This window comes from Nymphaea colorata, chromosome 4 (genome assembly GCF_008831285.2).
Source record: "Nymphaea colorata isolate Beijing-Zhang1983 chromosome 4, ASM883128v2, whole genome shotgun sequence".
NCBI classification, from domain to species: Eukaryota; Viridiplantae; Streptophyta; class Magnoliopsida; order Nymphaeales; family Nymphaeaceae; genus Nymphaea; species Nymphaea colorata.
The window spans coordinates 5327200-5346685 of record NC_045141.1 but is presented as its reverse complement, the minus strand read 5'-3'; the positions used below and the strand labels follow the sequence as shown (position 1 = coordinate 5346685).

General features: G+C 35.4%; 1 protein-coding gene across 1 annotated transcript; it reads left to right on the top strand.

The window, feature by feature from the left end:
• The first annotated feature begins 12152 nt into the window (after window positions 1-12152).
• Window positions 12153-13135, top strand: LOC116252611 ((-)-alpha-terpineol synthase-like). The gene is made up of 4 exons (XM_031626988.1): window positions 12153-12301; window positions 12408-12546; window positions 12651-12896; window positions 13022-13135. Exons 1-4 carry the CDS (start codon window positions 12153-12155, stop codon window positions 13133-13135), a joined length of 648 nt encoding a protein of 215 aa, XP_031482848.1.
• The last annotated feature ends 6351 nt before the right edge of the window (window positions 13136-19486 follow it).

Here is a 19486-nt window from a genome sequence, read left to right as displayed (position 1 = left end):
GTTAAATGAACGATGTAAATGATTGAAATCACAAGTTCATATGGATATAAGTGGGATCTATGCTTTTGTTTGACCCCTTTTACTTAATTCAATGAAACAAAAAGTTCTACTTACTGGATTAACTAGAAGCATCAAACTAATGTATACATCATATTTGTATCGATATGAATTGGTGATTTCAATCATTTAAATCATTACTTATACAACTAATAACAAGTGAAACACATTAGATTAACTATAAAAAAGAAAATGAACCACTTGAATTTCGTTCATTTTCATGCAAACTTGTGATTTAAATCCACTAAATCATTCAATGTGGACGTAACAACAAGTTTATCACATTCAATGAAATATGCGTCCTCAGATGAATCGCTTAAATCCCACTCGTATTGATACAAACTTGTGATTTCAATTCATTAGATCCTCACTATTGATGTAACTACAAGTTGAACTCATTGGATTGACTACAAGAGATCAAACTAATGCGTAGATCCGATTTGCATCCATTTGAACTTGTGATTTCAATCAACAAAATCAATCATGGTACATGTAATAACAAGTGAAACGCATTAGGCAAATGATAAGCGATCAAACGAATGACATGAATCTCATTTTTTCGTACAAACTTTTAGTTTCAACCATTTAAATCGTTCGTTATAGATGTAATAACAAGCGAAACACGTTATATTAACTGAAATACAGCAAGTAAATAACTTAAATGTCATTTATGTTCATACAAGCATGTAATTTCTTTACACTAAATATTTCAACATGCGTGGTTAAGCACATTCATGCATTAGTCTGTAATTCAAGTCATTCAATTGATCCCTTATAGTTAACGTAATGTATTTCACTGTTTATTACTTCTATAAAGAAGGATTTAAATTATTGAAATCACCAGTTCATATAGTTAAAAATGGAATCTATGCGTTAGTTTCATCCCTAGTGCTTAATCGAAAGAAATAAACTTGTCGTTACATCTATAATACGTGATATAAGCGATTGAAATCAGTTGTTTGTATAAACACGAGTGGGATTTAAGCGATTCATTTGATCATACATATTTAATTGAATGCTTTTAACTTGTTAATACATCCATCTCAAATGATTTATTCGTTCGAAATCACAAGTTTGTCTGAGAATGAATTCGATTCAAGTCGTCAATTTGCTCCCTTATATTTAATCTAATGTGTTTCACTTGTTATTACATGTGTAATGAACGATTTAAATTATTGAAATCACAATTTCATATGGATACAAGTGGGATCTATGCTGTTTGACCCCTTTTACTTAATTCAATGAGTTCTCGTATTCAAACGAACAAATACATCAGATTTGTGTACATATGAATAGGTTATTTCAATCATTTAAATCATTCCTTATACATGTAATAACAATTGATAAGCGATCAAACGAATGACTTGAATCTCATTTTTTCGTACAAACTTTTAGTTTGAACCATTTAAATCGTTCGTTATAGATGTAAAAACAAGCGAAACACATTATATTAACTGAAATACAGCAAGTAAATAACTTAAATGTCTTTTATGTACATACAAGCTTGTGATTTCATTCCACTAAATCATTAAACATGCATGTTTAAGCACATTCACGCATTATTTTGTGATTCAAGTCATTCAATTGATCCCTTATAGTTAACCTAATGTGTTTCAATGTTTATTACTTCTATAAAGAACGATTTAAATGATTGAAATCACCAGTTCATATAGTTAAAAATGGAATCTATGCATTAGTTTCATCCCTAGTACTGAATCAAAAGAATTTAACTGAAATACAGAAAGTAAATAACTTAAATGTCTTTTATGTACATACAAGCTTGTGATTTCATTCCACTAAATCATTCAACATACATGTTTAAGCACATTCATGCATTAGTTTGTGATTCAAGTCATTCAATTGATCACTTATAGTTAACCTAATGTGTTTCACTGTTTATTACTTCTATAAAGAACGATTTAAATAATTGAAATCACCAGTTCATATAGTTAAAAATGGAATATATGCATTAGTTTCATCCCTATTACTTAATCGAAAGAATTCAACTTGTCGTTACATCTATAGTACGCGATATAAGCGATTGAAATCAGTTGTTCTTATAAACACAAATGGGATTTAAGCGATTCATTTGATCACACATATTTAATTGAATGTTTTTAACTTGTTAATACATCCATTTTGAATGATTTATTTGATCGAAATCACAAGTTTGTATGAGAATGAATAAGATTCAAGTCGTTAATTTGCTCCCCCATATTTAATCTAATGTGTTTTACTTGTTATTATATGTGTAATGAACGATTTAAATGATTGAAATCACAAGTTCACATGGATACAAGAGGGATCTATGCTTTCGTTTGACCCCTTTCACTTAATTCAATGAAACAAAAAGTTTGGACTAACTACAAACTTCAAACTAATGTATACATCAGATTTGTGTCCATATGAATTGGCGATTTCTATCATTTAAACCATTACTTATACATGTAATAACAAGTGAAACACATTAGATTAACTATAAAAGAGCAAATGAAACACTTGAATTTCGTTCATTTTCATGCAAACTTGTGATTTAAATCCACTAAATCTGTCATCGGGGATGTAGCAACAAGTTTATCACAATCAATGAAATATGCGTGCTCAGATGAATCGCTTAAATCCCTCTCGTATTGATACAAACTTGTGATTTCAATTCATTAGAACCTTACTATTTATGTAACTACGAGTTCAACTCATTGGATTGACTACAAGAGATCAAACTAATGCGTAGATCCCATTTGCATGCATTTGAACATTGTGATTTCAATCAACCAAATCAATCATTGTACATGTAATAACAAGTGAAACTCATTAGGCTAATGATAAGCGATCAAACGAATGACGTGAATCTCTTTTTTTCATACAAACTTTTAGTTTGAACCATTTAAATCATTCGTTATAGATGTAAAAACAAGCGAAACACATTATATTAACTGAAATACAACAAGTAAATAACTTAAATGTCTTTTATGAACATACAAGCTTGTGATTTCATTCCACTAAATCATTCAACATACATGTTTAAGCATATTCAGGCATTAGTTTCTGATTCAAGTCATTCAATTGATCACTTATAGTTAACCTAATGTGTTTCACTGTTTATTACTTCTATAAAGAACGATTTAAATGATTGAAGTCACCAGTTCATATAGTTAAAAATGGAATATATGCATTAGTTTCATTCCCAATAATTAATCGAAAGAATTCAACTTGTCGTTACATCTATAATACGCGATATAAGTGATTGAAATCAGTTGTTCGTATAAACACGAGTGGGATTTAAGCGATTCATTTGATCACACATATTTAATTGAATGTTTTTAACTTGTTAATACATCCATTTTGAATGATTTATTTGATCGAAATCACAAGTTTGTATGAGAATGAATAAGATTCAAGTCGTTAATTTGCTCCCCCATATTTAATCTAATGTGTTTTACTTGTTATTATATGTGTAATGAACGATTTAAATGATTGAAATCACAAGTTCACATGGATACAAGAGGGATCTATGCTTTCGTTTGACCCCTTTCACTTAATTCAATGAAACAAAAAGTTTGGAGTAACTACAAACTTCAAACTAATGTATACATCAGATTTGTGTCCATATGAATTGGCGATTTCAATCATTTAAACCATTAGTTTTACATGTAATAACAAGTGAAACACATTAGATTAACTATAAAAGAGCAAATGAACCACTTGAATTTTGTTCATTTTCATGCAAACTTGTGATTTAAATCCACTAAATCTGTCATCGTGGATGTAGCAACAAGTTTATCACATTCAATGAAATATGCGTGTTTAGATGAATCGCTTAAATCCCTCTCGTATTGATACAAACTTTTGATTTCAATTCATTAGATCCTTACTATTTATGTAACTACAAGTTCAACTCATTGGATTGACTACAACAGATCAAACTAATGCGTAGATCCCATTTGCATGCATTTGAACATTGTGATTTCAATCAACCAAATCAATCATTGTACATGTAATAACAAGTGAAACGCATTAGGCTAATGATAAGCGATCAAACGAATGACATGAATCTCTTTTTTTCATACAAACTTTTAGTTTGAACCATGTAAATCATTGGTTATAGATGTAAAAACAAGCGAAACACATTATATTAACTGAAATATAACAAGTAAATAACTTAAATGTCTTTTATGTACATAAAAGCTTGTGATTTCATTCAACTAAATCATTCAACATACATGTTTAAGCACATTCATGCATTAGTTTGTGATTCAAGTCATTCAATTGATCACTTATAGTTAACCTAATGTGTTTCACTGTTTATTACTTCTATAAAGAACGATTTAAATGATTGAAATCACTAGTTCATATAGTTAAAAATGGAATATATGCATTAGTTTCATCCCTAGTACTTAATCGAAAGAATTCAACTTGTCGTTACATCTATAGTACGTGATATAAGCGATTGAAATCAGTTGTTCGTATAAACACGAGTGGGATTTAAGCGATTCATTTGATTACACATATTTAATTGAATGTTTTTAACTTGTTAATACATCCATTTTGAATGATTTATTTAATCGAAATCACAAGTTTGTATGAGAATGAATAAGATTCAAGTCGTTAATTTGCTCCCTCATATTTAATCTAATGTGTTTTACTTGTTATTACATGTGTAATGAACGATTTAAATGATTGAAATCACAAGTTCACATGGATACAAGAGCGATCTATGCTTTTGTTTGACCCCTTTCACTTAATTCATTGAAACAAAAAGTTTGGACTAAATACAAGCATCAAACTAATGTATACATCAGATTTATGTCCATATGAATTGGTGATTTCAATCATTTAAATCATTACTTATACATGTAATAACAAGTGAAACACATTAGATTAACTATAAAAGAGCAATTGAACCACTTGAATTTTGTTCATTTTCATGCAAACTTGTGATTTAAATCCACTAAATCTGTCATCGTGGATGTAGCAACAAGTTTATCACATTCAATGAAATATGCGTGCTCAGATGAATCGCTTAAATCCCTCTCGTATTGATACAAACTTCTGATTTCAATTCATTAGATCCTTACTATTTACGTAACTACAAGTTCAACTCATTGGTTTGACTACAAGAGATCAAACTAATGCGTAGATCTCATTTGCATGCATTTGAACATTGTGATTTCAATCAACCAAATCAATCATTGTACATGTAATAACAAGTGAAACGCATTAGGCTAATGATAAGCGATCAAACGAATGACGTGAATCTCATTTTTTCGTACAAACTTTTAGTTTGAACCATTTAAATCATTCGTTATAGATGTAATAACAAGCGAAACACGTTATATTAACTGAAATACATCAAGTAAATAACTTAAATGTCTTTTATGTACATACAAGCTTGTGATTTCTTTACACTAAATCATTCAACATGCGTGTTTAAGCACATTCATGCATTAGTTTGTAATTCAAGTCATTCAATTGATCCCTTATAGTTAACCTAATGTGTTTCACTGTTTAGTACTTCTATAAAAGTCAAGCAAGATTATCTTATGAAATTACAAAGTCAGATGCAAGCTACAGTGGAGGCAGTTCTTACCCACAAGCAAGAATTTCTCTCTAGAGATATATTTTCTATGTCAGTCTAGTTTCTTATTAGTTATTCTTCTCTTATTGATTGTGATGATGTTCTGACATGAGGTACTCAAAATTTCATTAACTTGAGATGAAATGGATATGAAATAAAAAACAGTAGACCGCGAGATCCAGGGGTGAAGCGAGCAATTTTTTTAGGAAGGACAGAACAGTATTTGCATAAATTATACACGGGCCAAACAATATTTTTCTAAATTTTTACATAGGCCAATTTAAAATTTTTTAAAATGTAAGTATCATTTCTTTTTCCAAAACATGAGGGGGGAGGGGCCATGGCTCCTTTCAGGTCCCCCACCTTCTGCTCCAGCCTAAATCCTTACAATAAGATTATTTGGCAAATGATACTTACTATCATGGGTGTCCCTGGTACATTGATGTATCACCAGGATTGGCTTCCTATTAATGGGCCATACTTGTGTTCATACATCCAGAAATTGGAATTTAAGGCGACGTCACAAATATTCACTAATCTTGACTAAATTGTGATCAACAGTCAATAATTCAATAGCAAAAAGCATAGTTATAAAAGCTATCGACTGTCTAGTTATCAATCAATATTTTTCACATGGGCTACGCTCACCTATTTTTGTAATTGAACAGAAAGAAGTGGATCAATGGCAAAAACTTTCAAAAATTTTAACTTCCCATATTTATTCTTCACCATGAAAGAATTCAAAACCACTTGTCCAGTCACTTTAGTGTTGCATGTAGAAAAGAAAGAAAAAAAGGAAAAAAAAAGATTGGCCCACAAATTTGAATAGATTTAATTTTAGCAGTTGACATTTCCAAGATTACGAAATCCCAACCATGAAAATCCAATCTACATTAGTAAATTTTTCAAACAAACAAAGCCCCTTATCATGCATATCTAACTTTAGTTTTCTTTTGATTTGGAAACATGGTGCCTACCAAGATAATATTTTCCACATATCACTTGCTTTTTCATTCACAATAATATGGGGAAAATGGAAAAGTGAGTTGTGAACAAGGTTCGCGTCGAGAAAAAGAAAAGAAGTGAGAGAAATGTTTGAAAATGGAAATAAATCGGCTTGTTGTTCACTCTACGAAAATGGAAAGAGAAAGAAGATGAAGGTAGTGCTCTACAGGCTGGCAAGGTCTATGATTGGTGTTAAATAAATCCGAAAAACTTCCCAATCCACAAACTTCTACATCACCTACACTTACTCTATCCCATCCAAGTTTCATGATCTGACCATTGACTAGATGTACAACTTGTTCGTGCCACGAGGGAATGCAATCGACCTTGCCAAACTTAAGACAGGCCATCCCAATTATGAAGAGACAAAGCTGATGATGTCCAGGACTCATACTAATCCAGTTGAGCTGTTTTATTTCAACAAACTCTGTTTGACAGAACTAAGAGCTCAGAATGGGATGTGAAAGGTCTCTCTAACCATAGCAACAGGGCATGAACAAGTGGCACGAGCCACACAAAGTTGGCCCAGACCAATTACGCACTCAGGGTTAGGTTTTGTTACTAGTGTTTTGACCTATTTCCTTTCAAGTGGTTTTTTTTTTTATTTCATTTTGTAGAAGTTAGAGCAAAAGAATAGAGAAAAGCTTCACTTTGGATGCTTTCTTGATAAGAGTGTAAAATTTATGATTTTGACTCCCTAAAGTCTATCGATAGTGGCCCCTCTTTTTTTTTAAGACAGTCATTCATTTTTTTAAGAAATTATTTGTTTTAAAATTTTAATTGTGTCTCAGCATTATCATTCTTCTTGCTTTAAAACAATAAAAAAATCAAATACCAATAATTTAAAAAATATTTCATAGTGTTATAAGAGAAATTATCGCTATAGTGAGAATATAATATACATGATGCTATTATTGAATGTCTCAGAATGAGAATGTAAATCAAATTGTTGAGAGATCAGTGAGTCATTATGGTCTCTTATTTGTCTAATATGTGGCTTATAGCTAGAGTATTTCTTATTTTTCAACAAAACCTGATTAGCTAATCCTGATTCCACCAGTAAAAAAGACAAAGTGATGAGAACATCACTTTTGTTATGATAGACAAAGGTATTCGTACAAACTAAAGCAAGAAAAAACAGTTGTGAAATGAATTTAATCCAAAGCATCCAGCAGTCACAAAGGCAGTGATAGGAGAATAATTTTATTTACTATAGACCAAACATTAATGATTACATATTTTCAGGTTCATTCCCCTTTTAATAATTATCCTCAATTTCTAGGGAAACTTTCTAAGATACATATAAATATTTTATACATCCAGTGACATATGGTTATGCTCCAGTGCTGAAATCTATAAAATTTTTAAAAGATTCTTGAAATCTGATTGGTGGATCAAATATTCTGTAGTTATAATTAAAAAGCAAGCTGCCAACTGGGAACCTTATATGACGTACCACAAAGTATGCACACAAAGGTAACAATCTAATGAAAACTTTCTGCTGTGTAATGAAAGGCCATGAGTTTTTTCATGGCCGCATTATAAAAGAAGGTGACGACTTTTACAGCATGAGCTGCTTGTTTTCTTTGACAAAATTTTACTTCTTGTGGTATTAAGTGATAATTCCTGTAGCGTCTTTGTTTCTGTTCTGTTCGGCTAAAAGGAAAGACTTCAAAGCTCCTTTTTTTTTAATTGGTGAAAACTATAGAACAAAGGGCATAAAGTTCTTTTTAATCCTTACGTAGAGGGTTGCTGAGAGATCTCAAAAAAGAAGCTAGGAATTTTTTGTTGTAGGAACCAAACTATAGTATCCTAATTTTTACAGAACCAGAGATATAGTTTTCTTATTTTATTTTATAGAGGAAAAACTAAAATATTTAAAATTTATAAATAACTTTTTTTATTTTTTAAAAATCCAAGAAGAAATACAGCCCCTACCAGGTCCCCCTGCCTCCAGACTCCCTCTCTTTGTAATTTTGTTGGTCAAAGCCTTTGGTCCCCATGACTGAGGGTTGCTCTTTGAGAATGAAAAGTGGAAAAAAAACAGAAGAAAAATTTTATCGTATTTTTATAATTAAAATTTACAAAAAAAAAAATTTCCCCACCATTTTCAAGGTTGGACACATCTGATTATGGACCTGATTTTGAACTGTAGCTAGTAAAAAAGCATTGTGCCATTCCTAATCAAATTTGTGTTCCTTTATGTTTTATGCCATATTCAGGCCCGAGTCAACTTTGTGTTACGGAGATGCAACCTGATTATGTCTATATTTGGGATCATATACTTCTTGGATCCAAATTCAGTTTTGAAAAGTAGAGCCTACATCTGAATCCCATGTCCTCCCAGAATCCAAACCACTGGCCTCCATAGTTGCGCATAGGGATGCCTATATGTCTGCTTTGGATAGAAAATCTAATCGATCTATTACGAAGAATATGAAAAAGAAAAACATATCCTATTAAAAAGTAGGATTGAATTCAGCTTTAGTAATTGGGTTCCAATCACATTTTCGCATATAAATAAACATCCGGTTGGATTTGGATATGGATTTGAATCAGATTTGTTATTAAGCAAATATCCTATATCTAATGTTCTTACATTTTGAAAATAGGTCAAATTCAGTTCAAAATTTTTTTATTCAGATATGAATATGAAAATTATATTCAAATCAAATTCTGTTTGCGAAATAGGATTCCAGATTTGGATTTAGATATGGTTAAAGGTAAATCCAAGTTGACTATATCCATTGACATCCCTAATTGTGGTTGAAGGGGTAGCTTTGGCCTTCCTTCCTTTCTTTCTCCTTTGGCAGCTTTAACAAGTAGTGAGGTTAATGGTTTCTTTTTGTGAAAAATGCCTGAAAGATAGTTGGGACTGCCACATGTTTTCATCATTTTTTTCTTTTTGCTCTTTTCCCTTACATACTTCTCTCAGAACAATGGCAGAAACACATCGCGGCTGGTGTGGGCCGGCTGGTGGGGCTGGCTTCCGACACCGACCCATTAAAATTTTCATTGAAGCAATGAATACATTCTACATTTATACAGAGAATTATAACTTACACAAACAGCATCTTTTAGTGCATTTTTTTTGCTCAAAGAAAGTGTGTCAAACGACTATAGCTTATGTAAGCAACATAATGTAAGATGTTACTTGTCATTGAAATTCTCTAACCATTATAGACATGCAATGTGCACTCGATTGTGGCTCTCTATAAGCTAGCGAACCATGTTCATAATATTGTTGAAACGACAAGTTGCCACCACTTAAAGGTGAAGGGGTGCAATTACTCAAATACGTGTAAAAAATAAACATGGTCTTTGATAAAAATGGTTTTAAGTGGCAAACACTAGCTAATAAGTGTCGGATTGTAGTGCATATCAAAAACATGAAGAAAGAATGCATTTGTTGAAATGGAAATTTGCACCACGTAAAGGTGAAGGGGTGCATTTACTCAAAAACGTGTAAAAAATAAACATGGTCTTTGATAAAAATGGTTTTAAGTGGCGAACATTAGCTAATAAGTGTTGGATTATAATGCATATAAAAAACGTGAATAAAGAATGCATTCTATCTATATGCAAATAAAATAAAAGTACAAAATAATTATGGCTTAGAGAAGTGACATAGGTTAATGTATTCTATTTATGTGGAAAGAAAAAAGCATCAAACATTTATAGCTTACGCAAATACCATATTTTTAAGAGATTGAACCTTATTAAAATTCTTTAACCATTATAGACACAGAATATGCACTTGGATGCTGGTCTTTGTACGCTAGCAAACCATGTTCATAATATTGTTGAAACAGCAAGTTGCACCACTTAGAGGTGAATGGGTGCAATTACTCAAATACTTGTAAAAAATAAACATGGTCTTTAATAAAAGTGGTTTTAAGTGGTGAACATTAGCTAATCAGTGTCGGATTAAAATGCATATCAAAAACTTGAAGAAAGAATGCATTCTATCTATAAAATAAAAGTACCAAATAATTATGGCTTGGGCAAGTGTCATAGTTTAATGCTTTCTATTTATATACAAAGGAAAAAGCATTAAACATTTATAGCTTACTCAAACACCATATTTTAAGAGATTGAACCTAATTAAAATTCTCTAACAATTATAGACACGCAATGCACACTCGGATGCAGCTCTATATAAACTAGCAAACCAATCATGAGAAAAGTCTTCCGGGAGCCTGTGAAAGTATTCGGCATTCAACAACAAATACATACTGTTCTAATAGCTGCTCATCTTGCCTCCCTTTCCACTCCTTTTGTTACTTCCCCCAAGCTTGCTCTTAATAGCAAGGCTGGGTTCAAGCCATGGAGCACCACCCTTGTGAGATGTGAGCCAAGGGCTGAGGGCTGTGGTAGGTTTGCTGCTCAAAGGAGGCCTTCCAGATACCAGCCAAGTACATGGAACTATGACTTCATCCAGTCCATTACCAGCGCAACATCAGTAATTTTCCATACCTCTGATCTGACTATTATTTTGTTTATTTTGGTAATATGATGTGATCCTAATTCAAAGACATGAAAATGAAAGCAGATCGAAACATAAAGGACCAGAGTTGAAGAATTGAGAAGAGAAGTCCAACAACTTATAACATCTACAACTGAGCAAGTGGCTCAGTTGGAGCTCATTGATTCACTCGAACATTTAGGTGTAGCCTATCACTTTGAGAGTGAGATCAGGCGATCGCTAGATGCCATATCCAGGAGCACTAGAGGATTTGAAGACCTCTACTCTTCTTCACTTCGGTTCAGAATTCTGAGGCAACATGGCTATAATGTTTCTGCAGGTATACATATATATATACACATGTGTTAATTCCAAAATATTGGCTCAATAATTACTTCTTAATATAGACTGTCTATTACAAATGTGTTAATTGACACTAACCATTAAAGTTTCTTTTTGCATTTCATAGAGTGCTTTAGTAGATTTAGGGAACAGTCTGGCCGGAAGCATCACAACTAGCCTGTGAAGGAGAAACTGTGTTGGAAGAAGCTACGGCCTTCTCTTCAGAGCATCTTAGAGCAAGGTTAAGCCGCATGGACTAGAGGATGTCTCAACAGGTACAGCGTGCTCTGCAGGTTCCGCTCCACAGAAGGGTTCGCAGGGTGGAGGCCTGAGAGTATATTGACACATTCGAGAGGATGGACCGTAGAAGCCAAGTGCTGCATGAGTTCGCTAGGCTGGACTTCAACATGGTGTAGACAATCCACCAAAGAGACCTCAGGGAGTTATCTGGGTACAATTCATTCTTGCACTTTTGCTTAAATAACTTGGTTAATAGTTGATAATAATGCAGCAACTAATGCCTTTCTATGCGTATATGTATACCTGTAATGAATATCATGTATGTTACATTGTTGCTGGTCTGCATCATTGGGTCCACTAATAATCAACCATGAGTCCTTTGTTTTGGGTGTTTGTTGGTGGTGGAGGGACTTGGGCTTGGGCGAGCACATTAGCTTCGCCAGAGATAGCCTGGTGGAGAGCTACTTCATGGCAGTGGGGAAGATGCATGAGCCACAGTTCTCACAGTACATGATGCAATTCGCCAGGGTCTCCTACTTGATGGCCACCGTTGAGGACATCTTCGGCGAGCATCAGTCTGTTCAGGAGCTCGAATGCTTTGTGCAAGTTGTTGAGAGGTAAAGGATGATTATGGTTGGTAAATTAGAGGTAGAAACTCTGTCTCTAGTTTCTGCTTCACATTGTTAGGAGCCAATGTGGGTGCTGTATATTGTATATACGCAGGTGGGATCTTCAAGCGGCAGAGCAGCTGCCACAGTCACTGAGGGTCTTCTATGCGGCTGTCTACAACACAACCAACCAGATCAGCTACACTGTTCTTAGGAGGCATGGCTGTGATATAACTTCACACATGAGGAGAGCAGTACGACACTTTCTTTATCAAATCTTTCTTCTACTCTTCACATCATCACATTAGTATATTAGCTTCACTCTCTAATTGACTTGCTCTCTTCTACTCTTGCGCAGTGGGTGAGTGTGTGCAGAGATTACTTGGTTGAAGCAAGGTGGCACCGTGCCCGACAGACACCAAGGCTAGAGGAATATTTGAGCAACATCCGGGCAGCCATGACCAGCCCTATTCTCCTCCCTGCCTACTTCTTCCTCTCCCAAAACATTGAGGAACAATCCATCCAGCAGCTGCAGTCTGAGTCCAACATCATCAACTTGTCATCGATGATAGTTCGTCTCTCGGCTGACCTCCAGAGATCCAGGGTTAGTTTAGTGTATTTTGTGCTGGTTAACTAGTAATAGCTTCTGAGTTGACAGTGTTCTTGTTCTGTTTTTCTGTTTTAATTGGCTGATGATCTTCTCTTTATATGTTGAACACTTGATCGAAGGTTGGATTCAGGAGAGGAAACCAGCCTAGATCGGTCCAGATTTATATGAACGAGGCACGGGTAGCAGAGGAGCAAGCACGGCAGCACATAAGGAACTTGTTGAGGGATGCATGAAGGACGCTGAACAGGGAGCTGCTCTCTGCTCAGCAGCAGAAGCAACAGATCGCCTTCTCTCGTTCCTTCATGAACGTGGCTCTCAACATTGCGAGGGTCTCACAGTGCATGTATGACTATGAAGATGGCATCAGTGCCTTGGAGCATGAGTCCATGGACCATATCTACTCTCTCATTGCCGAGCCCATCCAGACTGCCTAAGCAACTCACCAGTGTCGATGTTTTCCCAATCTATCAACCATGTTGGTGCCCATTACCCGAATCCTACTTATCATGCTATGTATCATTATGTAATAAAATGGGTACATTAATAAATTAAATTCAGTACTCTCTCTCTTTATCTCTCTCTCTCTCTCTCTCTGTGTCACATGTATGCACACAGTCATAATTTCCTTTATATCCCTACAGCTCATAAATCACTTCTTGTGGTCACCTCTAAAGATTTGGAACCATCCTCCTTTAGTCAAGCCATTAAGCATCAATGTTGGTGTGACGCCATGGCTGCTTAATTTAAAGCACAAGAAGAGAATGAAACATGAGATATGGTGCATACTCTAAAAAATGTAAAACCCATGCAGAATGGTCCAAGGCTTTCTTACCTTGTTCCATGAAGTTAAAGGATCCTTCTCCCTTTTGCCGAGCTCAAGCCTTCAGCTGTCGTCCAGACCTTTGTCACCCTTGTTGCTGGAAAAGGGCTTGCGACCTGCAACCTTGAGGGCTGCCAGTTCCAGCTTCCTCTGAAGGTTGACGATATCGCCTTTGGCATTCAAGATGAGGCCGACCTTTTCTTTCAATAAACTGGTGATGGCTTCCAAAATAACAGAAAGAGTGCTTCTACAAGTATGGCCTTTACCAACGCCAACCTCCCCTGTTTCTGGGTAGACGGGAAGAGTAGAGGAAAAGAATCAGAAGTGAAGAAATTAGGCAAATTAAGGAAGAGATCAAACTTACAAAGGTGAGCAAGTGCGCATGCACCCCTCTAATTAGGTCCAACGCTGCCGTGGTGGAGAGTACAAAAATACAACAAGACTCACGCTTTCTTTTAACTCAGAAAATTAAATTTCTCAAGTTGCTGAGTTTATGAGAGAATTAATCTTTAAGGGTCCATTTGTTTGCCTCCAATCAGAAGCTCTACCGATTTTCGACTATGGTGAGCCTATAGGCTTCTATGCACACTGGCAAAGTCCCATATATTTTTTCTGCTAAACAAATTTGGGAAAAATTTATCAATCCCAATCTTCTACGCTTCCCTTTTCTCACGTTTGCAGATTTCTTTTTCTATGGTTTTCATCTATCCTATTTTATTATGTAAAAAAATTGGATATGTGATCTTGTTTTTTTTTTCTTTTCTCAGAATCACAAAGCTTATTTAGATATGTGGCTTGGGCAATTTATGGGTTTTACACCAATGACTGGATAATAAGATACAACTCTAACCTCCTGCCCAAAATTGATGACCCAAGACGAGAATGGGAGAGAGGAATGGATATGTAAATTACTGGATGTTAAAAATATTTTCTTCCCATACAACCTAACTTATAACAGATCGTCTTAAAATTAAGTAATTCGGTATATATCCAATTGGATAGTAAATTCAAAATAAAACAAAGCTGAATTTATATATCCAAATCCAAATTTAAATATCTGAGTCCAATGCATAGTTAAAATCAGAGTTTGAATATACATCACATCCAAAGTTATTACAACTAAAAATGTTCTCAAAGTTCTAGATCTGGACCCGGTTCAAAGTAAGGGTGTTTTCATATACAACAACCATCTTTCATGTTTTTATGATGTAATCTTCTCACCCACCGTTTTGCGTAAGGCGAAGTTTACAAACTCTCTCAGTGCCTTGTGTTGCCCTTTAGTTTATAAAGGAGCTAAGAGGGCGTTTGGCAATAGAGACACTTTGTGAGTGTCCCATAAATCTACAGCAAAATTATAGAAGGTTCATTTGACACTAGAGCTATTGTTTCATAAACCTTTATGAATTTTCTGGGCAGATTCGTGGAACCTTCACAATCAATGCTACCCCTTAAAGGAACATATTGCTCACGTGCACTTATTCATTATTTATTAAAACATGAGAACAACATTTTTCAATTAATAAATTTGTTTACACAACAATTTAAGAGCAACAAGTATTTCCTAATCAATGTTCTAATAGTTTGAAAATTCTTAGAAGGTGCAATCACCCCAAATTTTCTAAAATTCAATATTTATCATTTTTCAAACATTTCATGTTATCAATTGCCTCAGCCCCTTCCCCACTTCCAACTGTATAGCAAACTTGGCCACACACCCACCAAATGTGTGTCGCTTGCAAAAATACACTCCCCATCGCCACCGTCTCCACAAGGAGTGGAGAAATCCTGCATTTCTTTACCACTCACACTGCCCAGTTCTTTCTCTTCACCATGTCCTGCAAGGTTATCTGAAGATCCCGGGAGAACAAGATAAGGGGGTGAAGGAGGAGACGGCATGTCAGAAGTGCCGCAGCTGCTGCCCATTCCGGGCGTGACTTTCTCTGGAGCGCGTTTTTGAGTGGAGGCGATTCAGAGGTCGAGTAAGGTGGTGTTGGATTTGAGGACGTGTCTAGTATTTTTTGTCCAATTTTCAGATTTTTTGGACAATCCTGTGAAGAGATACGGAATTAACAAGTGCCACAGGTTTCTAAAGGCACGATATATTAATGGGAAAATCAAAGCTCCAGCCACTACTGACCCAACTATGATGAATGGGAATCACAGAATAACATGGTTATGGCATGACTGCTCAACTCCACAGAACCATCCATAGTAAATCTGTTTACATATCAAGATACCGCGCACTGGGAGACTCGGGAGTCTATATGATGAGTTCTTCCAATATCGACCAGCGACCTCTGATCCAGTCATTTACAAACAGCATTTTGAAGAAGATCAAATCTTCAAGGTCCTCGTTGGATTGAGTGAGGACTATGAAGCCACAAGGACTCAAATCCTGAATACTATGCCGCGGCCAAAATTCAATGCGGTTTGTCAAATGTTTCAGAGAGAGGTGTCAAGGCAAAGAGTCATGAGCTTCCCTCCTAAAATGGACTGCATAGAAGACAGCCAAGAAAGAATGGCATGCCTTTCACAATCGGGCACTAATCAAGGCATACAAAGGTACCACTCAAACACACAGAAAAATCACAGCAAACTTAAGTGTACTCACTGCAGGAAATTGGGTCACACACGCGATCGCTGCTGGGAACTTGTGGGGCGACCAGGGAAGGAAAAGGGATCTTCTTCAATCCCAAACAAAGCCGGCAACTGCTCATACCACCCCACATCTGGCTTATTTGCAGCTCTTTTTGTCCATTGATATGTGTAACAAAGAGTGTATCAGAACCTTTTGTGATGCTAAGCTTGCCTGTTGCATTCCTTCCAATTGCAAATCTTATGCTAATTCATTTCGCAGGGGCTGCATGTTTGTCTTCTGATCTTTGAGTTGAGTTGGACAATTTATGTGGATATAGTTGGGATATCAGCAGATCACATTCAAATCAGATATACTTTTAACTGTGTCCACTTTTTTGGATATTCATATTTGAAACACGAAGAAATTTATATCTGAATCCAAATTCAAAATCTGATTTCACAATTGACTTTTACATTCGTATCTGAACCTGAATCCGAATTTTGAACCAAATTTAGCCATTTTTTTAGAATTTAAGAGCATTAGATATAGGATATTTCTTTAAAAATAAATCCGATGAATCCGAATATGATAGGATATTATGTATATCTGAATCCCATCATATGTCATTTCTGAAATGCAAATATGATCTGCCTTATTAACCAGATATTTTCTTTTTTCATATCTGACTTTTTTCGATAGAGTTTGGTCAGATATCTGATCCAAGTCGGATATGCTGACATCTCCAGATATAGGGTAATTAGCAGCTCAGGTTTCCTATGGAAGATGGTGGGAGTTAGGCTCTGGACTTGTATTAACAAAAAACTGTATTTACAGCAGCCAAAAATGGGGATGCATAGCATGTAGACCATAGTGAAAACTTAGCTACTGTGTCCTAGTGGCAGAGCTACATTATTGCTAGTGTGGGCAGTTGCCCACACCAACCCAAAAAAATTAAACTATTTACATACAAAAACTCCATTAATTTTCAGTTTTTTCACACATCAGTGTCCCTTGAGATTTGAATCTACACTTCAAGTGCCCCTCAACCAGAAATTTTTGGCTCTAACACTGGCCGCAACCATAAAGACATGTAATGAAATTTTCGGCAATGAAGAGTGGACATGTACCACTTGGCTCATATGGGGGTTCCCATAGTTTTAACTTGTTAAATTCATAAAGAAAATCAGAAAAATGGTCAAAAAGTTTCACGTTTCCCTTGTTTGGGAGAGCAGAATGAGTATTAGAAAGTCAATTTTTACAATAAGTCCCATAAAGTCCAGTCTGCTTTTGGTGCCTTGGGAAAGGTGCCCACATTATGGATCAATTTTCAATTAGATGCATTCTTTTGCAGCACAGGGAGTTGATACAATGGGGATTCAAAACGGAAACTAGCAGTCTACCCATCCCACCTGGCCAAGGCACCAACCCCTTGGGGTGCAGTTCCCCTTTGCTGAGCCTATGTACTCTTGCGGAGCTAGGATAAATGTCTTGCACTGTGATACTAAGAGTTACACATGTAATACCTTTTTATTGTTTTGCATATACAATGGACACAAAAAGACTCTTGACAGAGCTCAAATTCTTGTTCATGTTATCCCGGTCTAACTCTACTATTCAACAGGGCTTTCCATCGATATTTTCTGGTGATATTTCCAGTGTTTTCTTTACTATAATTTTCATGCTAGAATGTCCAACTCCTTGCGGGCTCTTTTGGTCAGACACCAATGCTTGAATTGGAGCTTGTGAACCCTATAAACTAAAGCTCATTTCTCATGGATATGGAAAGCTGCCTTTTGGGGACGAGAAGAGGTTTGTTACTTATCTAGCGGTGTTTGGGTAATGGTAAGATGGTGAAAATTTGGTATGAGTATTGGGGATAGGGGATTGTAGAATATGGAGGGGAAGAAAGGCAAAGCAAGAACTGACGATAAGATGACGCTGCTGCCGAAAATTATAGTTGACTTGTAGACTTAGGCACTCCCCTCATAAAAATTAGTTGAGTGAGTGGGTCCGTTTAATAAGCTCCACCACCACATCAATGTCTTGCCAATGGTGGATGATAGATCCAACCGTTGTTTGGGGTAATCAGCATTTTTTGAACATTTTATGGTCAGTTTACAACAAATAGCAAAGATTGCTAGCTGCAAACACCTTGATTTTCCTTAATTTTGATCAATTTCTTATCTGATTATATTGTCAACTCGATTTAGGACCCATTTAGATCTAATTTCAGAAGTTTAGACTCCAGCACAGCACAATCTAGACATATTTTGTAATTCAAATCCAATTCAGACAGGGATTCAGTCCAAAAATCATACAGAGACTGAAAACAGACCCAAGACCCATATCTGGATCCAAATCCTAGCTGTAAATCGAAATCAGATCCGTAGACCCATCTTTGGATCCAAATGCCACCTCTAGATTGTAAAAGAGCCCTCCATCCATATCTAGATCCACCTAGTCTAGATTGAAGAGCCTTGGATTCAATTTTGATCCAATCCAAGATCTAAGAAAAATGGATCCATAGATCCATATCTAGACCCAAATTAAGATCCAGATACAAATTGAGTCATAGATCTGAATCCAATCTCAGCTTTTGATCGAACATTGTGCAATTCAGATCGAAAACTAAGCATTACATCCAAAAATATACCTATATCCAAAAACCCGATCCAAGATCCAAAAATAGAGAAAAATCCAGTTCACAATCCAGAACAAAAACATATATATATATAATATATAATATATATATATATATATATATATATATCCAAATTCAATGCACAAAGCATAACCTAGATCCAACCCAAATTTTTATCCAAATATAAAAAACCAAGCCCGAGAACCAACCTCCAGCATCATATATCAAGTTGGATCCCCGAGCACGCACACAAACTCCCCTCACCTTCTGTCTCAATTTGCTTTATAAAATCTAAAACTGGACTGAAGACACAAATTCAATCCATAATTCGGCATTTGACATCAACCTGGACCCTTCCAGGTTCGGGAAAAATTGATTCAGATTCAAGCGGACCAAAATGTCAAAACCGGATTCAATTCATTTACAAAAAGGTCATTTTGCCCTTAGAAAAATATGAAATTTTCACTTTTTCTCTTTTCTTTTAATTTTAACCATGCGGCTGGACTCGTATGGGCCTACCTAGGTGCAGGACCAAATACCCACCT

Coding starts and splice junctions, on each gene's coding strand:
- LOC116252611 (XM_031626988.1), top strand. CDS start 12,153: ATGGCAGTGGGGAAGATGCATGAGCCACAGTTCTCACAGTACATGATG. Junction 12,302..12,407: donor TTTGTGCAAGTTGTTGAGAG/GTAAAGGATGAT, acceptor GTATATACGCAG/GTGGGATCTTCAAGCGGCAG. Junction 12,547..12,650: donor CTTCACACATGAGGAGAGCA/GTACGACACTTT, acceptor ACTCTTGCGCAG/TGGGTGAGTGTGTGCAGAGA.